This window comes from Anguilla anguilla, chromosome 2 (assembly GCF_013347855.1).
Source record: "Anguilla anguilla isolate fAngAng1 chromosome 2, fAngAng1.pri, whole genome shotgun sequence".
NCBI lineage: Eukaryota > Metazoa > Chordata > Actinopteri > Anguilliformes > Anguillidae > Anguilla > Anguilla anguilla.
Window position 1 is genome coordinate 18,158,572 of NC_049202.1, and position 23,810 is coordinate 18,182,381.

Below are 23,810 nucleotides of genomic sequence, written 5' to 3' on the forward strand. Positions count from 1 at the left end.
CTCTGCACCTGCTCACTGTCTCTACACTGCACACGTACACACATACACATGCACACACCTTTCAAACCACTGCCACCCCTTACACACACACTGACCATCCATTCAGCTCAGAGCAAGAGCACCATCAGTACCCTAACCCCCCGCCCTCCTGCTCACACACACAAATACACACACATACACACACACACACACACACACACACACACACAACTGAAGTCCCCAAGCCCTACTTACTGTCCAGCCAGCAGCAGAGTCTGCAGTGGAAACATACTCCCCTGACACAGATAAGATCAAAACCACCTTATATACACACACACACACATACACACATGCAGGCACTGATATACGCACTGACACACATATACGTGCACCCACAAACATCCATCAAACAGCAGAATTATCGGCACGGCGACACAGCACATAAACAATGGCCGTCTCTGTGCCGGTGATGTAACCTCAAGAATCGTTACCTCCCTTCCCTTTGTTGGTCAGCCTGCGCTGCGTCTTGTTGCACTCTGAACAGCTCGGGGATGACACTGAGCAGAGCTAATTACCGTTGGAGGATATAAAAAAAGAGAGGAGGAAACAGAGAAAGAGTAGGAAGTGGAGGAGCGAGAGCAGGAGGAGGCGGGGGGGGGGGGTGATGGAGGGTGTGGGGAGTGGGGGGTGGGGGGGGGGGCAGCTCACAGATCCCCGGGAATAAAGATAATGCAGAGCCAGAAAAACTTCTCCAGCCGACACGCAGTACCCGGAGAGGGCACCGTTGCCATGGCAACGGCAGAACGGCGGCGGCGCGGGGGCACGAGCGAGCCGCGGTGTCGCTCTCGTTCTGAAGCTCTTCGCGCGGGGGGGGGGGGGCTCCAAGAGACCCTGCACACCCCTAAACTCCTACACCCCCTCCCCTCCCGCCCGAAATAGACTATGTTAAAATTACCCCCACCCAATACACACACACACACACACACACACACCCTGTCTTGTGCTCTTTTTTTGAACAGACTGTGATGTCATGCTCTTATGGAAGTGCAACATATGTAAATATCTTTAGGGCGTACCACCACATCTAATATGAAAAATATACTTTCTTATTCCATTTTCACATTTTTATTATTAATAATAATAACAATAATAATAATTAGTAAGTCATTATTATAATAATAAGTTCATTAGTAATAAGTTATTCAAATTCATTAAATAATTACTAAGAAGAGTGAGCAGACCCACCATTGCAGGATATATAAAGTGCCTATCATTACACATTGCCAGAGCAAGGGCACAGGTAGAGAATACCAAGCACCGCATGTAATAAAGCTAAATCTAAACAGCCAAACTGTGACAATAAAAGCATATTCCCACTTAGGCACAAGTGTACTCTCAGAGTTTAAATGATCACAAGGAAACCCTTTCCTAATCACATGGCATAATAAAGTGCCAAGCACAGAGCCATAAGAGCAACCTCTCGAGTAACATAAGAGCATTCATAACAGCTATAACTCACAACATGCTGGCATCCACAGTTATTTACTCTGATCCATAATGCTATGTACTCTAAATGAGGGAGCTGAAATGTCAGGATCTTGGTATGATAGGCTACGTGCCCCGAATCTATGGAATGGGTAAATGTGTTGTTAAAATATACCTATATATTTATAGAAGAAGCCATTCATTATTATCACATTTATATATACATTTTTCTGTAGATAATCTACAATGTGCATCATTTATACACATTATCTTACAACATATTCTGAAAAATGTATGAATACTCTAACACATTGATAAATCATTGTTTGCAATTGAACGTAGTATTTTGTAGTGTTATTATTCAGTATACTATTGAATGTTATACTTTATTGAGTTAATATCAATAATAAAGACTACCAGCTGTCTTATTTGCTTTATTTTTCCCCCGTCGTTTGGTGCCCTCCCCCTAGACAACTTCCCTTGTCACCTATGCCGAGAACTGGCTCTGAGGCAGCACGTCAGATTCTGTCATCGTACCATCTAGGGTATGATGAAATTCCCGCCACACGTGTTCCAACGGAGACCCTGTCGCTTCACCCCGCTGAGCTATCCGCTGTCAGCGATGATTCCATCAATCAATCGCTCGATCGATAAGCGCGGTCCCTTCTTCCCAGCGGCACACAAAGGCACGCGTGAGTTTGCTAACTCCGCTCCGCTGCTAGAGCATTTGGCCCCTATGACACGCGGAATGACAGACAGACGTTTTCCTGAAGGATTAAAACTCAGAAGAAAAAAACCTGTAACAAAAACGAATAACCAAATGGACAGGAAAAAGTGGGGAGGGTAGTACGGCAACACATCTGCAGATGTTCTGTGACCGCCCTCAAGTCGAGCTGCAAAGCAGGAGAAGAAGCCTGTTTTTTTTTTTTTTTTTTGGAAGGGGAGGGCGGGGTCGCTTCTACAGAACATCTTAACGCTATTAAAGACGCACACACCAAAACTTATTAGGAAGAGACGTTGCCCCAAACGTTAACTAGGTACATCACAGAGGCCGTTACTAACAGTCCACTCAGAAAAAGCAAAAGATGGGCAGTTACAAGGCCCTTCCTGAGCATGTGCCCCACCCCCTTCAGCGACTGCACTGCTCTGACCTACCTAAGCCTATAGCTCACCAGCAGTTTTCTTTATTTAAGTCAAAGGGTGCAGACGTGCAGTTCTGCAAGGAGATGGGGGAAGACTTACTCCCTGGTTTATTTCCAGAGAGAGGAATGGGGGTAATTTAAAAAAAGTAAGATTTTTCAATTAAAACGGTTGCGCCACAAACGTACTTCAAATCAAAGGGGACGCAGGCCGCTTCCATTCCTATACCGAGGGGTAAATTGAGTCTCCTGGTAAAACTCACAGAGGCCCCTGGTGAAGGGGAGGAAGTTGTGGTGGCGGGGGCTGGGGGCTGGGGATGGGGATGGGGCTGGGGATGGGGATGGGGCCTGGGGCTGGGGCTGGGGGATGGGGCTGGGGCTGGGGCTGGGGGATGGGGATGGGGATGGGGGCTGGGGCTGGGGATGGGGCTGGGGATGGGGATGGGGGCTGGGGCTGGGGCTGGGGGATGGGGATGGGGATGGGGCTGGGGATGGGGATGGGGGCTGGGGGATTTGGGGATGGGGCTGGGGATGGGGATTACTGGGACTGCGACTGCCTCAGAGCCCCGCTCGCATCCCAGCAGCGCTTCCTGTGTGGCTGCGGGAGTCCTGGCGCAGAACGCACCGCCGGTGGAAGGTGACCCACTTTAGAGGTCCTGCCTCCCCGCCCGTCTCCAGAGACATTTTTGGCCCCATTTCAAGGGTTTAAGGTTCGCAACTGGGCGGGGGCGGGGAGCTGTGTGCGCGCACGCGCGCGCGTGTGTATGCGTGCGCCTGCATGTCGTATACGTGTGTGTGTGTGTGTGTGTGTGTGTGTGTGTGTGTGTGTGGCGTCTGACAGAGCCCCACTGCAGCACGGCGGTGTCGCTGTCGCGCGTTCGACGTGACGTGGCGTGGCGTCTCAGAGGAGCAGCCAGGCAGGGAGGGGCCAAAGCGGCGGGCTCTCCTTCGCATTAAGGGTGTGGATTCAGAGTCATTTTATATGTGAAACTCCACTTCTCTCTGTGTAAATAATGACTTCCTGCGATGCAGTCTGTGATTCAGGGGAACCCCAAACTGGAGTCTGTGAAGGAGTCCAAATGGGTCATCAGCAAAATAGGAAAAAAAACATTTGGATTGCATATCAAAGATTATATATTTTACACTTTCAGATAAAATGTGACTGGTATATACAAACTGTGATCATTGTTATGACAAAACATTTTTTCTTGTTGCTAATTTAATACATGACTCATAGGTCCACAGTGATTTAGACATTCTTTCCACATACTAATATATTAAACCGCTCATATGTAATCTGCAATGTGTCTTGGATAGAGGCGTCAAACTTTAAAAGAAAAAAAATTAAAAGAGAGTGAATTATTGGTTAAAACTCAAGCTTTCAGGCAGTACACTCAAAGAATGAACTGGATTGTTTACTGTCCCATTGTTACTGTCGAAGTACTAATGAAAAAAGAATACAGAGCTGGGTTTTTTTCTTAAGTGCTAAAATATTGATCTGAGTAACTGGTTGGTGATTCCTTGGCTTGAACATTCAAGTTATCAGTCTTTCTTATCCATTCTCAGCTGTCACCCTACTGCAGGTTTGGCAAAGCCAGTAAGATACTATCTTCAAAACTAATGTGATGGCGTATGTATGCCTGCAGACTGCAGTTGTAACAGCTGATCAATTGTAATGTACTGAATTTATATAGTGACTTTAAGAATCCCCAAGTGCTTTATGGTGAGGGGAGGAAACTCATGTAGTATCCACCTGGTTCGTTCACAGCAGCCATTTTTATTTTATTTTGCACTGGAATGCCCACCACATCAGTTGAGATGAACAAGACGGGAAATATTAAGTTAATTTATCTTTTTAAAAAAGAGGAAAACACAAATGCACTGGTACAGTAGATGCATTTGTCTCCACAGGAATATTGCTCCAGTAACTAGCGAACATCAGACAAAACGTCAGTAAGATTCAACGGGGACTGATCTGCATTATTTAAGGAAACTGGAGAGGGTGTACATGTAATTAAAACGGTGCAAGGGCGCAGAGGTCACGTAAACGTGCGTCTGACAATTAGTTAAAGTAAGGCATGGAGTAGCTCCAGACATACATGGAGAAGGATGGACACTGAATTTGGTTAGGCTCATCTTCAAACAGGATCAGGTTCAAAAATGGAATTTGTTCTTTGTCAGCTGTAGGCTAGCATATTACCCAACTGTAGCAACTAAACAGCCTTAAAAGGTCACTATGCTTGTCCTTTGCAAAATAAATAATTTAAAAGAATAAGCATTTTACAGTCAAAAGCTTGAGCTTTTCTTCGAATGACTGATTCCCTTTCACACTCGTCCACGTGTCAAAATTCTGAGCGCAGAAATGACTCCAAAAGCGGAGGCTTTTGATTTTATTACCACTTATGAATTGATATGAATAAAATATTGCCAGTTTTAAAAAGCAGTAACAAATGGTCTTATAATATGCAAATCACACACGAATTACGGAAGCGAACTGTGAAAGACGGTGGCATAAGAAAGTTTCTGCCTGTTAAGGGCTACTTATTCTCACCCTGTGATCTCTGCGGGTGCTCACACCATTAAGAGGTGACGCCTTTCTCGTGTCAGTAGGATACACTTCCCATCTGAACAGGCAAGTAACAACAGGAGCAAACCTTTCTGAGCTACTAGGGACACTGCGTCGCGCCGACTGTAATTAGGACACAGTCAAACTAAAACAAATGAAACTCGTTTAAAACAATTTAAATCGTTTGTTTGGTGGAGCGGCACACATAAATTCAACAACAGCAGGTATTGTGCATAACCAACTGAACAAACCTGACGCCTGACTTCTACGCGCTTTGCTACAAGCTTACAGTGCACATCCCCCACTAGAGGGCGTTATATGACTATTATATAATGTGGAAAATGAAAAAAAACAATTGTAAAGTCTTCCAATATATGCGAATGTTCATTTAAAAACAAATAAAAATAGACAATATATTGTTGGTGTCTTTGTGGTAAACTTAGATTGAGGTTTCTAGTTTCAATGGTTTTATGTACAAATTGGCACGAAGGTACCCGGTGATGCTCTAGTCCCTTCTGGATGAAACACCCAAGGCAGGATTGTTTGACATCGCAATAATTCCCTCTTGAAAATACATGTGAAAATTAAAACTGTTCCAGTGCAGCTTCAAACTACACCCTGAATTCTGCGCCTTTTGTGATGGCGTCTTTGGCTATGTCAACAGCAGGCCGTCGTTCTTGCGCCATCTACTGCATCAGAGTGGATCAACGATTCTGATAGTTTATGGCAAATACAAAATTTGCTAGCTATATGTGATACATTAGTCCTTCTGTGCATCGGACTCACATTTCACTGAAAACATTTCCGCTGCCTCTAGACAGTCCACGAAGTAAAGCAATGACGTTACACTACTGCTCCCAGTGCTCCCACGTGTTGTAGGCGGGTCTGAACTCTCACCCCTGTGTATCATTTTGCCGGGAATGAAAATACCACGTGTCTTACGCCGGTCCTATGCTACTGCGGAGAACACGCTTCCATTGAGCTGCATGATCATAGCTGTAAGATGGCGGCGCGGTGGGGAGTTGGAGAGGAGAGTTTAACCACCGGCAGTATGGAATTTTTCACGACATATTCACTTGATGAGGTACGATATTATTAAATAGACGTGTTTTTACTATTGCCGTGATAAAAGACAGTTTTTGCGTTTTGTATGGGTGCTGGTTTGGGCCTTAGGAACGCTGTGTACTTTCACGAGTGACACGTGGATGCAGTAAGAAATGCATGCTTGCTGGGAAAATGGAAGAAAAAACGGACACGCTTTGTGTGCCGTGCTTGCTTTGAAAAGCTTGATACTTAATTTCTCTTCAAAAATGCGACGCGAACGTGTCAGAAACGTGTAAAAACAGTATATAAATATCGGTGTTTGCCTCAGGACCTCTCAGTTGTCTGATTAGGCGATCGATTAGCAAGCTAGTTTTCTTGTTCACCGGATAATCATGGGCAAATATGTTTTATCTCTTTCGCATCTAGCTAGATGCTCTGCTTGGTACCCAGTATTGTTAATATGAAAGTTTCTGGCATATTTTGTGATTAAATTTACATGTACATAAACGTTATCCGCTTGACTATTGTAATTTTCTGTCGATACTTAGTTTCTTAGTTACTCAGTTTAATGATGAAGTTACATTTGGAAATTACATATATTTGAATGTAATTTAAAAAATCACTGTTGTGCTTTTTCAACTGGGGGCATGTTGGTGTAGTTAGCACCATATTCCCTTATTCATAAGCTTGCTTAGTAGCTTATGGTGTGACTCATTTGCGAGGAAGCTAGAAGTGACTTCCTGTTACTCCTACACCCGTTTCCATGTTTTGATTCAAGCATCTGACGATTTAAATTAATTGAAAATGTGCTCCTTTAGTTTATGATAACTTTCAGGCCTTTTCTGTTGACTGTGTCTATTTTGAAAACGCTCTGTATAAGTGCGATATATTTCCTAGTTAGCTTTTCGGGTAACTTTTCAACAACGTCATTAGTGGTTTCATAGCTTCACTATTGTAATAGTGGCAACGTGGTTTCATAGCTTCACTATTGTTATGGTGGCAACATTTTTCTTGAATATATTTGTGTACATATCTAAAGTATCCTTCATTGCACACAAACACTGTCTAGGCCAATCGACGTACACCAAGGCTGAAATTATTGTTTTAATATGCACAGAAAGTGAACTATCCCTTAGCTGTTCTAAACAGTTTGTTGCCGCATCTTTGTTAGCTGGTTTGAGGTTGTTGTAACGTTAGCTGACAGAAGCATGCTAATGTTGCAACACGTGGTTTGAGCATGGTGACTATGGTGACCAGTGTTCATGTAGCTTATTCCTAATTTTTATTGAATGCATCAAGATGAATGCTTTTCACGTTTCATGAAATATAACTGCTGGACAATATTATTTAATTACGAGGAATTCCCATGCCACATTGATGTTTCCAAATGGCTTTCAGGGCAGGCCCGGGTTGCCAATGATATATATATTTGGACTCAAGTCTTTGACTGCGTCTTCCTTTAAATGTTTAAGGAGGCCATGGAAACGTCCAAATGATGCGTGATAAGTATGTCCTTATGGTACAGCTGGATATTAAATCTTATCTGTGGTTCAAGTGAACTGAGAGGCGATCAACACGTGTCTGATTTACAGCCAGGCTTTTTCACGTGCTCGCATGTCATTAGCATAGTTCCTGCGTTTAGGAAGTGTGGGCTCTACATACTTTCGTTTCAAGAATAGTTTACTGTCGTTTGAGGGAAAAGGGAATTGTAATGTTTCACTGTTATTTGTGTTATGCTCTGACAGTTTTAATATGTTTTGACACATGCACTATTTGGGGTTATTTGTTGGCTACAAGAGTACTCTTGTAAGAACACCTGTACCTACAAATGTAGTGTGTACTGTAAGCTATATTCTGATAACTAGTGTGCCTTTAGTCAGTTAATGGATTAACTGGGCATTCCTTCTACAGGACCAAGGATACTCCTCCTTATTCCCCACAGAAATGACCAGAATTACTGCAGGCTCAAAGTTCCTAGAAACATGAACTTCTATACCCTTAGGCTTCATGTGAACTAATGGAATTCCATTAATGGAATTTGCGTACATCTTTGTGGCCTCATAATAAGAACCCAAATTACTGTGTTCTTAGTTTTCTTGTGCACTTGCATGAAGTCTCCTCTAGTCACACAACTCTTAATTATCTGCATTGGTCTGTCCTGGATAGCAATCATATGTGTTGGCCTAAATTAGCCAGTCATCTGTTAAATCTGCTGTTACATCAGCAATTGAAATTCATCATGGTCATGGGGTGTAAGCCTACATAAAATTTTACTTAATTGATGCTCTTAGAATAGCTTGCAGTCAAACAGAAGTGAATCCACCTGAATTATCTGACCAACAACATCAGACCTGGCTAACTAACTAACTTTCCCAGAACAAGTGCAATAAAGCGCTAATTGTAGTAAGTTAACTTATGTAAATGTTATGTAACAAAAATGGACATGTTATTGTTTACTTATTGCACAAATTAAAATGCATAGTTTTATTTGGCAAGTATACAATTCAACTTTAAATTTCATATTCTGCATTAGAAAATGGCACGCTCAACAAAGGATGTAATCACCATATTTCATCAGTTCCAGTAAATATGAATGCACATTTCATATATTGTGTTAAATTCTGCTTCCTTGTTTCCGAATGTAATCTATATTGATCAGCAATCATGCAAAGTAATTCTTGCATATCACAAATACAAGAATATCTGGGCATCCTGGTCCACAGTTCTAGGCTTAAATAATGGTTGCTTGGATACTTATCCTCATCTTGCTGCAACTCTCTGTGTATATATTCACATCATAATTAAGTGCTACTTGATGTGCTGTTCTTTCAAATGGCTTTTCTATGCACAAACATAGCAGTGGTCCAAGGCACAATTCCTAGGTGAATGTACTGTTCTGTGGCGGCTCTGTGAAAAATGCATGTACTTTGTTATATGCAAAACAACTATAATCTGTAAGAAGGCAGAATGCAGATATGTTTTTAATGTTTTGTGATTATGTGATGTGTATCTCTTTTTTGGATGTGTGTGTGTATTGTGAGCCAAAGGTAAATTTCCACATTTGGGCAATGTTTCTGTTTCTAAAATTCTGTTTACTTTCTGTAAGAAGTATGTTTGTGTGTTTGTTATAAGTTGACGACATTTTCATATTAATAATTTTTTGCCAGTGTGCTCTTACGAATGTACCGAGTGTAAATTTTCCAATTTGTGCGTAACTTGGCTTTTTTTGTTGAGATGCATAGTACAGAATCCAGGTCCTTTCAGGACCTGCAGAGCACAGCTGTTCGCTTGTGACATCCTCAGCCATGCGCGTCCGGACATGTTTTGGTCTTGCTCGAGCACGAGCCTTTGTCTGGGAGTGCAGGGTTCATCCGACTCGATGTTTAATGTGCGCCGAGCGTATGAACGGGATGTAACGAGCGGTCTTCCCCCATTGGTGCGAGGGTGACATGATGTGAATGTTAAGCGCATGGCCTGCGTGAGTGGCCGAGGCCAGCAGTGCGTTGCTTTGCTGACGGGCTCTGTGATTGTTGGAGATGAAGTCTGTTCTCTAGCCAGGCCCAAGTGCAAGTTCCTTATTTGTCGGTGGTCACTGAGTGGACCAATCCCATCTTGTCCAAGCCCACAATGTAATATTTTGAGTATAACTTCACATATGTGACGGCCATGTGCATGGGAAAAGACCTACCACAGGAACTGGAGGCGGTACAATTGTGTGAGCCTCTCCCTCCCTCTGTGTTTTCTGGTTTTTGGAATCAGATTTCCTGCAACAGCAAAAGAACTTGTCATGGCAACTGTCTGCCCAGTGTTGTTGCGAAAGGCAGGTTTGAAAAAGTAGACCTTCCTGTCTGAAATGAACACAACTGACAATAGGACTGGAACCTGAAAAGTTCAAGACTGGTGTTTTTTTTTCTTTCTTCTTTTTGTATTTTTAAAAAATCCTCTCTGGATTAAGATCTGATGAGTGTAAGTGTTGGTTTATTCTACAGTCACACACACCCTTGCCTTAGGGCCCTCCTGCCCAGTTTGGTTACACATGCCAGCTGGGTGCTCTCGTCCCCGCCCTGCCCAGTTGCCCACCCTGAACCCGGTTCTTTATCTGTGCTGTTTAGGGCCATTTGTCTGGAGAGGGCAGTGGCCTGACCCTGGATGCCCAGCTGGACTCCGCAGACGGGTTGGAGCACTTCCACAGCTGCCTGGATCCATCAATCCTGTCAATCTTTGAGGACTCTCTTGCAACTGGAGAGGTGAGAACCCCACCCCTTGTTAGGCCACACTCTTTCTGGACACCCCATCTGTGATTAGAGGGCCATATTTTAATAGGAATTTCTTGTGTAATCCTCTGGTTTTTAATGCATGTATTCTTTTAAATTCATTTTGGATCTTTCAGTGAAAATGAAAAAGGATAAGAAGTTTCTCTGTTTTAAGTGCCAAAATATTGATTAATCTGCCTAGCAATACCCTGTTTGCATGAATGCTTGAAAACACTATCTTTAGACTAACCATTTCAAATGATTTTTCAGTGTCTTATGATACCATTTTGTAAATATATAACCAGTTGCATGTAATTGGAGGCTTTGTCACACTTCATGTCTCAGGTAAACATCATATCCCAGCAAATGTAAATTTAGTTTGGGTGCCTTACGAACTTGTCCAACCGGACAAGCATGAAAAAGCATTAACGTTGAACCATTTGCATATTACTGAACTGTCGACCTTTTTTTTTAACGTTTTCACTAACTGTATTTAGCCTGTGGGCGGGAAGCAATTTGACGCTCGAGCCTTTTTGAAGCCGCTAACGCTGATGGGATTGTTTTAACCACGCTGTCACAGGCTAGAGGCCGAGCGGACGAGGAGAGCGAAGCAACGCTTCTCACGGCTCTCACGGAAATACTCGACAACGTCGACGACGAGAACCTGTCACCCTTTGACACCCTCCCGGACTCTGAGATGTTCTCTGGCCAGAGGGGTCGCGAACCATCCCCGGTGAGTGCCCAGCTGCGTCCAAATGGCTCCTGTCAGGGCCCAGTTACGAACCCCAGCGGGGTTCGTTTTGGGGGTTCCTCTTACGGGAACATCTGTGCTTGTAAATCTGTGCAAAGCTGAAGTTGAAGTTGTTAGCACACAGTTTTGCAGGTGGTGACCAACAGCTCAGGAATCCGTTGGTATTTTAAATCATTTTCAAATGCATCTTGTTCATCCTAGAACACTTTAGAAAGCGGTAAACACATCCTGCTGTCTTTTGAAAACTTCCAAAATGTAAAAAATAGTCATTTTAAGGCAAATAGAATGGACTCATCTTACATTCAGATATAAGGGTATCAGTGGCCTGACATTGCTAACAGTGGCCTGGATGTGTTAAATGTTGGTTTGTATTTTATACCGTTTGAGTCACGGGAGGGTCATTAGGAGAGTATGTTTGCACATTGTGTGTCATGTGAAATCTTAACAAAACATGAACTGTCGTTTATAAGTGCCACACTGAAATGGAAATGCTAATACTTTAAGTCCACTGTAAAGAAGCAATAACATCAGTCAATGAATAGCAGTATTAACAAAATGGCAGATTCTTGGCTAGATAGTCTTGCGTGATGTTGGGGCAGACAGGCCAGCCTGGTTACCTGCACTCATGATGTTTGTGAAGTTAGCAGGGTTTCAGTCTGTTTTAAGTGGAGCGTTCTGACCTGGTTTTCCCCCCTCCTTGTCCCGTTGCAGCTGAGAAGGCTCTTGAATCTGGCCCGGTCCCCTCCCGGCCGGGAACCTGTGCGCAGTCCCAAATCTATCACCCCCATCCCAGCGAAGGTGAGCACCTCTCCCAGGTTGCACATTTGCTCACTGCTGAGCTTGCTGTGGAGGGCATTAATGCAGATTAAGATCGGCTCCTCCCATAATCCCACTCCCCCCGCACTTCCTGATTCCTGGGGCCTTCACAATGGGTCCTTTGCTCTCTGCTCTAGTACTGAATCCTGACAGTTGCCAGCAGGCCTGCAGGGTGCTGCATAATTAGCTGCATTTTCACCAAAGCAGGGAAGGTTTTTGTCTGGCTTATTTTTTTCTAGTTGCGTTCCACTGAATCCTCCGGTTACCACCAGCTGTGCATTCCTGTCCACTTCCCTGGGTTGTAAAGTGGGGGGGGGGGGGGGGGGGGGGGGGGGGGTGGGGGGGGGGGGGGGGGGTGGGGGGGGGGTTGCAATGATGGCGGGCTTGCAGTATGTAATTGCAGTTGGACTTTCCAGATAATGAAAATATAAACTGGGATACAAATGGGTAATGATACTAGTAAAAGGTTGTTGGCCTTTTTCAGTCAGAGAAATTGGGTGCAGAGAGGGAGCAGAAGGCCCGGACTCTTCCGTGGGTGCCAGACTTGGCAATCCAGAGGAGCGATGGGGAAGAGGAAGAGGAGGAAGGTGGCGGAGGCTTAACTCCGAGTTCGGAGGGTCCCTGTTCCCCCGATGCCGCGGAGGCAGGGGGCCTGCTGTCCCTGGACCAGGACGGGAGGTGTGTGGCCCTGTCCCTGAGCGACCTCGTGAAGCACATGCACACGTACTGCCTGGAAGTCAGCCTGGAGCCGGGCGAGGGCGACGGGCTGCTGCCGGAGGGGGCCATCGTGCTCGAGGTGGTGGACCAAGGCGAGCAGGGGGAGCCCGTCCTGGCGGTCTCGTCGTCCCTGGGCCTGATGGAAGCGCTGAGTGCAAACGAGGAAGCGGGGTTCCAGCAGGAGGCGGCGCCGCAGGATGAGGAGCAGGAGCAGGTGTCTCCGGAGGCTGGGGTATCGTCCTCCGCGTCGAAAGAGAGCTGCTCCCTCCCGGCCTCGGTTTCGGAGGAGAACGACGACGAGAAGGCGAGCGAGGAGCGGCCCAGGGTGGAGGCCTTTGGGAAATACCCCACCGGCCGCAAAAAGAAACGGAAAAGCGACGATGGCGGTGGGCAAATCGCCGAAAGGCGCGTCCTTAGGAGCGCGTCGGTTAATTTAGTCAAGGAGAGTCCCGAGGAGCCCATGGAAACAGGCCTCGAAAAGAAAGCCCAGACCACGAAGAAGAAGAAGAAGAAGAGGGTGACCTTCGCACCAGTTTTGACATCTTTCCTTGAGTCGCCAGTCGACGGCGAGTGTGGGAGTGAAAGCACGGAAACCCCGGCGCCGGAACAACCGCCGCCCGTTCTGGAAGACGGCAAGTCGGATTCTGCACCCGTACCACAGGTGCCAGAAATCAGCTCGCAGCCCTGCGAGGCAGCCTCCGTCCAGGAGGAGGCGCCGGTGTCTCAGCTTGCTGAGCCTGAGCCCGAGCCCAAGCCCAGGCCTCTCAGCCTGCAGCAGTACCGGCTCCTGCGGCAGCAGAAGAAGCCAGCTCCGGTAGTAAAGCAGGAGGACCAGAGCACCAAGTGGCCCTCCCTGCCTGACCCCCCGACTGAGCTGCTCCCCATCCCCTGCCTGGTGGAGCCCCAGCCGCAGCCGGCCTCCAAGACCTCACCCCCCGCGGAGCCGGCCTGGCAGCCCGTGGGCACTGAGGCTCCGCCCACTCCTCAGGCCCTCCTGGTCCCTCTTGCATCACTGGGCTCCACCAGTAAGGCCGCTGCCACTCCCGCGAAGCCTGCGTCGGTCCCCAAGAGCACCGAGGGGTCGCAAAATGGCCCAAATCCCCCGCGTGAGCCCTCCGCTGTGCTGCCGCAGAAGCCGATTGAACCCGGCGTTTGCAAGCCACAGGAGCCCTCCCGTCAAAGCCCACCTCCAGGAGTGCAGTATAACAAAGCCACGCCCACACAGGGCGTCGGCCACCGCCTGGGGAGCCAGGAGACAAAACCGCAGCAGCCCCTCCCATCCGCTGCGGCAGCCCCTCAGCCCAGCACCTTTGGTGTCAAGCATCAGGCACAGCATGTGCCTCCAGTTCAGCCTGCTACACAGACACCGAAATTACCAGCCATTCCTATTCCCGTGAAGAAGGGTGTCCCACCCCAGCAAACGGCAGCCCCCACCCCCACATCCAGCCCAGTTTGTGGCCCTGCTGCCCCAGGGAGACCCCAGCGGGCACCTCAGAAGAGGCTGACCCCTGTCCAGATGCCCCTGTCAGGGAAGAGAAACCTCAGGGCCAGCCAAGATTCAACAAGTGACATTGGTACGTGTGCATGTGTACTTTTATTAATTCATTCATTCATTTATAATTTTATTTCTGACACAGAGTAAGCTTTTGGACTGACATAGCCTGCTGGCTGACTAGTGTCCTTATGAATCTATAACATTTGTATTTAGCCAGTGTTGGCTAACTGTAGTTCACAGGCCTTGTTTGCTCTGTCTGTGCATCAGTGTTCAGTCATTGAATGAGTAATAAGAAATTGTGGCAAACCAAAATTTCACTCATGCAGTTGAGAATAGCAGGGCATGTATTTGAAGGAGTTGATGGGAGTCAGTTATCCAGGGTCATGTATGGACCTGTTAAGTGCAGGAGCTATGCTGAGATTCCTTTGCGCAGACAACTTTATATTTAAAATTGAGATTTCATTCCCTTTCCGACAGTGACGATGGTGCTGAGTAACTGCCCGTGTATGGGATGTAGAAGCAGCAGCACCTCTGGGGTGTCCAAGACCAAAATACTGTGCAGGACACTTTAGACAGTGTATTAAATGATGAGCCTGGATGGTTCTTTCCAACAAACATTTGTAATGTTGTTATGACATTCTTAGTAGTGGAATTTTCCCCTACTGAAAAGTGAAGTCCTTTCAGAAGTGATGTTTTGCAAGTATGGACTAGATGAAAGGCTTGGTCGTATGGAAAGGCCTCATGTATCCTTGCTTTGCCTTGCAGGAATCGAAGCCACTGATCTAACAAGTCTGCTTGAGCAGTTTGAGGAGACGCAAGGTATGTGTAAAGCATTTAATTACTTCTGCAATATCTGCTAGCAAATGCATTATCATTAAAAGGATTGATCTTAAAGTTCCTTTGTTGTGCCTGGGAGGCATGACATTGCAACGCTGTTCTTGGGGTGCTTCATTGATGGGGCGGTTGAAGATGACGCAACTGATGTCTCACATTGCTAATTTTTGAGGATAAGGCACATTGGATACCTTTTGCTATTTTTTTGTCATGCAGGTTATCTTTCATCATCTTTGACTATATTTTCTTGAAAAGCCTCTTGGTCTTTTAAATTCTGCGCGGGAAACAAATCAGCGCGATTTTAGTTTTTCATCTGAGGAAATGCAATTTGTCTGTCTTTCGCTGTAATACAGATGCCAGCCAGAGGTGGCGCACTGATCTTGTGCTTAGGTGTGGTTCACGTTTACAGAAAGGCCCTGTACCAGGTGGCGGGGCTATAGGGAAGTCTGTTAACGTTCCCAGTTAATAATTAGGGAAGCCTAGCCTCCCTTGCTAATGTGACTCAGAATGCGCTCTTGGCTTTGTTTGCCTCAGCAGGCGTGGGCCTGAACTGGGCTGAACTGCACCTCGTTCTTTATCTCCTTGAGAACGCGCGCTTTTAATTGCTTTATGATTTAGAGAGCTTCAGGAGATTACGCTTGTGCTGGGAAATCGACAGGGAGCTGGTACGGAAGGGCACTGCCGCTGTTGGGCTGACGTGTCTATACTGGTGTAGTAGGGCAGTGTCATGTCGTACGGCTTGTCCTGGAGACGCTTATCTAAATACAAGACCTGGGTCAAATACGTATTTGTTTTGGATTCAGATACTTTTCTGTGCTCTATTGATCTTTCCTGGTGAAATTGAGCCTGCCAACATGACCAGAAAATGAGATTTGCACTTTTTGAGAGTATTTCATTGGTTCCAATACACCAGAAAAGATCAGTAAAGCATAGAAAAGTATTTGAATCCAAAACAAATACGTATTTGACCCAGGTCTGCATTGAAATATCTTTGGTCTCAGGCCTTGTTTGACAGTTATGTTTGCGACAATTCTTAGATGCTAGAAAACAACAATTCCACTGACAAACTACATGCAATTTGGAAATAGATTCAGGGCTCTATGCTAACATTTTTTTTCAAGGAACGCATGTGCTCCCAAGTTGGAAAAAATTTAGGAGCACACAAATGCATTCCAATTAGTAGATGTGCTCCTAAATTGTTTTTCCTGTTAGCACACATCAATCCTATGGAGAAAATGCTCTATAATGGGACCACTGGAGCCCTGGCATTTATCCATTCAAATAGGCTACATGGTGGCGGCTCCTAATTAGATACAGTTGCTCAATTTTTGCCTAAGAACTGAATATCGAAGAGCTTATTCTTTAATATAGTATATCATTATAACAATTGTTATAACTTGTCTTAATCTCAGAAGATGATCTGTGTAACGAAACCGGTCAGGATGTTGGTGAAAGGACTTTGCTTCAACTCTCATGCTCTGTCTATTTGAAAACCCTATGAGGACTTACTTTATTTTCCACAAAGGGGGTTGTCAGCAGTTGTATCAGTGAGTTGAGTTGACTGAATTAGTACCTTTAAAGAGCTCTGCTGGATTGGAATCTAACAAGCACAGAACCCGATTAGAGAGATAAAGGAGGCGTCTGGAATGGGCCCCCGTCCCTTTAAGAGAAGATGCTGAGCAGCTGGAGCTCGTGGTCACGTGGCCCAGGGAGGCCACTGCTTTTCTGCTCCGTCTGCAAATCCGTTAGCTCTTCGTTGCAGTTTTTTTTGTTTAGTTATTTTGCCTGGAGGTTCCATGCGCCTCCGATATCCAGGCCCCAGAACCGCAGAGGCTCTCACGTTTCAGAATGTCTATGGTGAGCTTTCAGCTCAGCTGAGGTGGGCCCCAGTATACAGATCCGGCCAGCTACTGTTCCATTATGATTTTCACAACAGGCTTTGGTGGGCCGGTGAACTCCGTTTCCTGGGGTTTGAACTTCTGTGTTTTGACTTTGAAGCCAAGCCGCGTGCCCCCGGCGTCAGCTTGGCCGCGTTGCCGTTTCAGTCTGTCCGGCAGCTCTGGTTTCTGTCAGTAACACTGACACCGTCTCCTCGTGACCAGGGGTCACCCCAAACCCCGCCCCCCTCACGGTCCGTCCACTCATACCCCTTTGGTCTTCTTTCCAGCCAAAGAGGAGCAGAGGGTGCCGGCTCTCTGTGGCAGAGCAGCTGCTGTAGGAAGCTCCAGGTGAGTTACCCTACAGCTCTCGCACCTGCAACCCCCCGCCCCCCCCCCCACCTGTGTGCGTAGCGCCTTGCATTTTCACCACGACTCACGAGAGCCGGAGAGACGACCCAAAACCCCGGGAGGAACCAGACGTTCAAGGAGAAACTATTACATGGTTTTATATTACTTTCATATTGGTATTGTTCATAAAAATTTGGTTTCCACTTTTTTATAATGAAGTAGCAATGCAGTTTTTTGATGAGGTATGTAACATTGATGAGTACTGGCAGTTTCTTACTATTTTGTTTTACCTGATTTTACCTCAGAACTGTTCACATGAGGCATATGTTTCTGTGTGTGTGTGTGTTTGTGTTGTCAGCCTAGTTATTAATTACCAGTGAGATCCCATTTGCTTCAGCACTCACAGTGACGTTGTGTGCAACGTATTCTGTCTTGCGCTGTTTATACTGCTTGCGGTGTGGCGCAGTAAGTGAACAGGGCAGCTCACCTTTTTTGTGTCAACAGTTTGGAGCGGCAGCCTGACAAAAAGCCACTGGAGCGTCCACGCGGACCGGACCTGGGCAGCACCGCGGGTGAGTCCTGCTTCCTGGCCTTTAATCTCCAGTGTCTGGCCGAGCCTGTTTCCTGTCACTTTTCATGTACTTCCCTTCAGTGAGATGGATTTACGTTCAAACTGAATTGTAATTTTGGTGTATGGGTTTTATTCATAATGCTTGTATTTACGGATCTGTACGCTGGTACACCAGTGTTTGTACTCTCTGCTCTTGCTGCAGTAAGATAGGGCCACGCTTCCTCTTCTGGAACCACTCTTCTGCATGGAGGCTCAGAACTCGGGGGAGTGGGGGGGGGGGCATTGTTGTGTTTCCGTAGCAACTGATGAGTATCTGTTCTGGGGCGTTGTCATTCTAGGCACAGATCCAAGGCAGTATGAAAAGCCGGACTGTGCTGACTGTGTGGGGTTCTGCTTTTTGCAGTGTCTTTACTGCCCGGATCTTTCCCCTCCGCAGGCCTCACCCCACCAGCCACCCCCCCGCACCAGGTGTGGAAGCCTCTGACCCCCGTGACCCTGCTGGGGAAGGCCAAGCAGGCCGAGGGCGCGAAACCGTCGCCCTCCAAGGCCGCCCAGGTCACCGCCCCCCAGCTGCCCCCGGGGAGCAAAGCGGGCGCCGCCACCCCTCTACCCCCGAAACCCGCGGCCCTCCAGGAGCCCCCGGCTGTCAGCGATCACGACTACTGCCTGCCCACGGAAAGGCCTGTGGAATCTCTGAAGGGCACTTATTACGGCGGGAAGCATCAACCGGGCACCGTCGTCAAGGCGACCCCGCGCACTTCTATCCAAACCGTGGCCCAGCCTGTCGCCGCGGCGACCCCTAGCAACGCCACGCCCGTGCCCACGCCGGCGAAGTTTGTCAGCCAGCCCCTGGACCACAGGACTCTGACGGGCTCCGTCATGCTGTCTCCAGACAGCTCCCCCTGCAGGCCGGAGGCCGCGGGAGACTGCGCCCCCGCCCTGGGGGTCGAGCAGCATAAAAGCGGGGGCGGCCTCCGCTTCTCGGAGCGCCCCGCTGGCCCCCAGGGCAGAGAGAGGGGCAGGACGAGGAGGCGGTATCGCGGGCGGTCTTCCAGCTCCGAGTCCAGCAGCTCCGGGTCCAGCTCGCGGTCATCCTCCCCGTCCCAGTCCAGCTCCGGGTCCACCTCTAGGTCACGATCCCGGTCCGATTCCAGGTCTCCACCCAGGAAGAGGTGGGTAGCTGGAAGCTTTGGTTTTGGGTGCCCTTCAGTATCCACCATGTTGTAAGTCACTCTGGTTCTGAGCATCTGTGAAGAAAGGACAAGGTGCTATTGTCCCTATCAAAACAGAAATGTACAATGAAGAAACGGGGATTACTATAGGGGCCTGGTGTCACCCGGATGTGCTTGTAAACTTGTGGATTGAATTGGACATTATTTTGACCTTCCCACCCCAAGGTTTAATGCTTCTTTATGTTGGTGCAACTGCAGTGATCTTTCCTCCTCTGTGTTCATGGTTGTGTTGGGTTCATCGGTGTGGGCCTGTGCTTAAAACACTGTCCCTCATGTCTCTGTTCCTTCCTCCCCTGCACCCCTCCATACTGCCCTGAATGAAGCTGAATGTTGCCATTTCTCTCTGTTTCTTTGTTTTGATGTATTTGCTATGATTGGTCATTCCAATTTGACCTTATGTGCTCTCTCTCTCTCTCTCTCTCTCAGGTTCTGCTTCCGTCGTTCTGAGAGCAGCTCCAGCGGCTCGTCCCGCTCCAGCTCGCGTTCTCCTCCGCGCCACCGGTACTCTTACTCGACCGCGCGGTCCTGGAGCCGGTCGCGTTCGCGCTCCTGCTCTCCTCAGGACCCGCGCCACCAGTGGTGGAGGGAGAGCTGCAGGTCCGTTGCAGAGTCCTTCTCAAAAATGTTTTTATTTTATTATTTCCTATCCCCAGAGGTCCAAAAATGATTTTAGATACCAGTTTAACTAATCGTAGCGGTCAGGTTATGTTTACGAAGGGTTCCACCGTGGCTCGGTAAGCGAAGCTGCCTTCCACAAGTGCAGACTGTGGTCCCACAGCTGTGACGTGGCGGTGTCTGGCCTGCCTTTGCCATCATTCAGCTGACTGGGAGTGATGTTGTTCTATGGGGGTCGCTGTTAGCTTAGCAGGAGGGAGGTGGATTATATCGGGTTGCAATGGCTCCTAACAGACGAGCAGTTATCCCTGGATGATTAGTGCTAGCTCTCCAGTGCTCTGTAGTGGCCTTCACCCAGTCACAGGGGTGACACGAAGTGCAACTGCTGATTCCCATTTGGTTAGAAAAAAGTTTTTAAATGTCTGTTTATTTGAAAGACATTGTTAGTCCATGAAGAGCAATAAAAAACCAAGGGAAAGTGTTTAGATGGAAGCACGCATTCATTTATGAATGGGCCACATAAGGGATGATGACTTTGTGTAAATTCTTGTTTTCATATCCTTAACCGTTTAATGTCCACCCAGTCTTGCATGTAAAGTAGCAGTTGTAAAGCTAGATAAGCCATCAGTGCACCGTAAGGCTTGAGTTCTGATGACAGCGTCATCTCCTGAAAGATAAGGAACACGCCTCAGAATTTAACCCTTTAAAGCCAGAAATGAAGCACAGAAATCTGTTCATTCTACTCGTTCTGCTATATTGCAAACAACTGCATAAAAAGAGGTTAATAATGTAACATATCAAGTTAGACTTATGAATCACTAAAACTAACCGTTTGGTAGGTAATGAAGAATTCAAAGATGGAGCAAATGATAACAAGCCAATCCTGCATCGTGTTAAGTTTAAGAGGGAAAAAATTATGATTTACTTAAAGGTGTTCAACAACCTAATTAGGAGCCTATTGATTCCCTCGGTCCTGAATTAGATCAGTTTAAATTTTTGTTGCCTCTTTTTATGCAGTTGTTTGCAATATAGCCCAATGTAAACATGGGACTTTTATCTTAACAGTATGCATAACCAATTCTCTCACAACGTGGCTTTAAGAGGGAAAATAATCCCCCTAAACAGGACAAGCACCTAATTAAAAAAATTAACAGCTTGTTAAAGTTCTGGGATTGCGGTTGTGGTTGGAACGAAAACCAGCATACACAGAGGGTCCCCAGGATCGAGTTTGAAAACCTGGGCACTTTATAATTTAAGTAAGGTTCTTGCAAACTAGGCTCCTTGAAGCGCATTGGAATCTTGCTGAAGCAAAGCCCAAAGGGGATATGGCCGTTCACGTCTCTGTTTCCCCTTCTCCACAGCCCGAGTTTCGCGCACCAAAATCGCTACGACTCCAGAGAGTGCTTCCAGTGGCAGGATGTGAAGGCACGCAAGGAGAAGGCCATAGTGAGTATCAGCTAGGGCTTTTATGACTGGGTGTGTTGCTCGTCTTCTGTACGCATGGATGTTTTTTTATTATTTTTTTAAAATCATGATTAAAGCCACGTGGAGCCTGTGGTGATTAATGGGTGTTCCATCCTAAGATGATCCCACCCGTTCTGTCAAATGGGAGCAACCAGGTCTTTAACTTTAAGTTAATGGCGGGTAATTTCATTAAAGAGACATGAGTTTCTGCAAGGTTTCCTGTGAAAGGGCAGGAAATAAATGTGGTTTGGGTTGCTTATTGATGAAAACCCGCTAGCGTTAGCCTGCGCGCCATATGTTCTTTGTGAGGTGAATAATGGTGGCGATGCGCATTATTTCTCTCTAGGCGTAATTGGTTGCAGGTGTCGGGGCGAGTCGGGGAATCAAACGCAGGATTTGTCTGGGTTGAGGGGGGGAGGGGCTTGGAGTTGGTTCCTCATGCCGACTCTTCCGATTGCAGGAAGAGCGTCGAGTGGTGTACGTGGGAAGGATCCGGGGAGGGATGACTCGCAAGGAGCTGAAGGAACGCTTCTCGCAGTACGGGGAGATAGAGGAGTGCACCCTGCACTTCAGAGACTACGGGTACGTGATCTTTCAGCACCTGCGACTGGAGTGCAGCTGGCAGGCTTTTTATTTTCCCAACCTTTTTGCGGAGGTGCACTTTCATTATGGAAGTCTTTCTTAATGTTAAGAGTAAACAGTCTGTTGGACAATATTTTTACACGCTTGAGGTTGATTGAGCGCTCAGACTCTGACTGAGTCTTTGCATTGCAGGGACAACTATGGCTTCGTCACATACTACGACACCAAGGACGCGTTCAACGCCATCGAGAACGGGAGCAAGCTGCGGCAGTCGGATGAGCTGCCCTTTGACCTCTGCTTTGGAGGGCGGCGCCAGTTCTGCAAGTCCACCTATGCCGATCTTGGTGAGTTCGGTTACAACCATGCCCCCCCCCCCCCCCCCCCCGGTTTTCATCTGTGGTGCACAGACCCTCACACACACACACACACACACACACACCATATCTCTGAATGTGCCAAAGCAAAATGACACAATTTAACATTTTTGTTTTTGCTTTTACAGATTCAAATAGGGATTATGACCCAGTACCTGCAAGAAGCAAGTATGACGCACTAGACTTTGACACTTTACTCAAGCAGGCCCAGAAGGGGATTAAAAGGTAACAGGAAATGGGCAATGCCAGAACAGGAAGAGGGGAGCTAACCATGCGATTTACCTCAGAGCTGCAACGTGAGCTCACACCTTCAGGCACTGCCTGTTCCACCCCATACCCCCCCCCCCCCCCCTCCCCTCCCCAGTGTTTCTTTCTACAAAGCTTACACCTTCTATTGAAGTGGAAAATTTGTAAGAAAACCCTAAACATTATGAAAAAAACAGAATAAAGTAATAAAAAAACGCCTAAAAAATGCTATTGAAGAGTTTTTAAGGATGAAATTATTTAAGGATTTGCATTTGATAATTTGCATTCCGAGAATGGTATGCAAGTCTTGTCTTGTTAAATAGTAAAGTAAAAAAAGAAAAATGTTAAGTTGGGGGGGAAAAAATGGAAATGATCCTGCACATGGTGGGAAAAGGGTGTTTGCAAAAATGTATTGAAAAACATAAATAAAAAAAGTGTGATAAAAGTCATTGTTTCCTCTCTGATTTCCACTGTGATTTTACTTCTGTAATTAATTTTCCTTCTGCCAGATGTTTTCAATATGAATTTCAAATGGTCCCTGTTATAAGAAAGTGTAAAAGACGGTGGAGTGAGCTGTGTAGTGCTGACCCAACCCGCCGACCCAGTTTGGAGTGTTCATTTGTATTTGTGCGCTCGCCGATGCAAAAGGCTGATTTCAGAAGCGTGCACGCTCCCAAACTGACAAACCTGCACTTTCCCCACAATCTTCATGTTGTTGTCAGCCAACGCTTCTCACGCCACACTCCACCTGTTCAGCTGCGCAGTCGTTGCGCTGGACGAGTGCACTCCTGCGCAGTGCGGGCCGATTACAGGCACCCGACTTTCCTAAAGGCCCTTAGCTGGCGTGCAATATGGAAGTTCATCACGGGCCACCCATGTGCAACTACGCTGTCTCGCTGGATAATCTGTACCGGCGGAGCATGATACCAGATTATAGGCCACCTCCACAGAATGGATCAAAGTGTTAACAGAATCAGCCACCCAGCAGCCCCAACTGTTGTACGATGATCATGATACTCTACCTGAATTGTGTTTGTAAACATCTGTCTTTAAGTCACCCTTGAAAAGGGCTTTGATGAATTAATAGTCAAGATACTGATGTGACCAAATAATGAATTATTCTAAGAGTTACTAGCCTACACTCGATGGGGTGGCTCCTGAAGGGATCATGGTACAGCTGTCCACGAAAGAGCTGCTGATGTGGGAATGAAATGATGCCTTTCAACAGTGCCTGTTTAAAGTGGTTTGATGACATTTCTGGACATTTTCATGTGTCAAATACAGTACTTTTAAATGTATTTTCTTACTTCAGATCCAAAGAACTTGTACCTATGAAAAGCCAGTAATAATGTGAGAACATTATTTTTTGTGTTAGCTGGGTAGGACATCAAACCTATCTAAACGTAGAAAATATCCTTC

At 46.7% G+C, this 23,810-nt stretch overlaps 2 protein-coding genes across 2 annotated transcripts in view; one reads left to right on the top strand and one right to left on the bottom strand.

Annotated features, from left to right (window-relative positions):
- The window catches only part of LOC118220311 (LIM domain-binding protein 1), a 36,106-nt gene extending 35,573 nt beyond the window's left edge, over positions 1-533 (bottom strand). Inside the window, exon 1 of the mRNA XM_035404119.1 lies at positions 471-533. The gene's annotated coding sequence lies outside the window, so the exon portion shown is untranslated. The remainder of the gene's footprint in view (positions 1-470) is intronic.
- Positions 534-6,096: 5,563 nt separating this feature from the next.
- Positions 6,097-22,838, top strand: pprc1 (PPARG related coactivator 1). Its single transcript, XM_035406253.1, has 14 exons — positions 6,097-6,253; positions 10,326-10,460; positions 11,047-11,199; positions 11,929-12,015; positions 12,518-14,324; positions 15,011-15,064; positions 17,247-17,307; positions 17,812-17,879; positions 18,315-19,050; positions 19,537-19,707; positions 21,087-21,171; positions 21,650-21,771; positions 21,964-22,115; positions 22,274-22,838. The coding sequence occupies exons 1-14, from the start codon at positions 6,173-6,175 to the stop codon at positions 22,372-22,374; spliced, it is 3,813 nt and encodes a 1,270-aa protein (XP_035262144.1). The 5' UTR covers positions 6,097-6,172; the 3' UTR covers positions 22,375-22,838.
- The last annotated feature ends 972 nt before the right edge of the window (positions 22,839-23,810 follow it).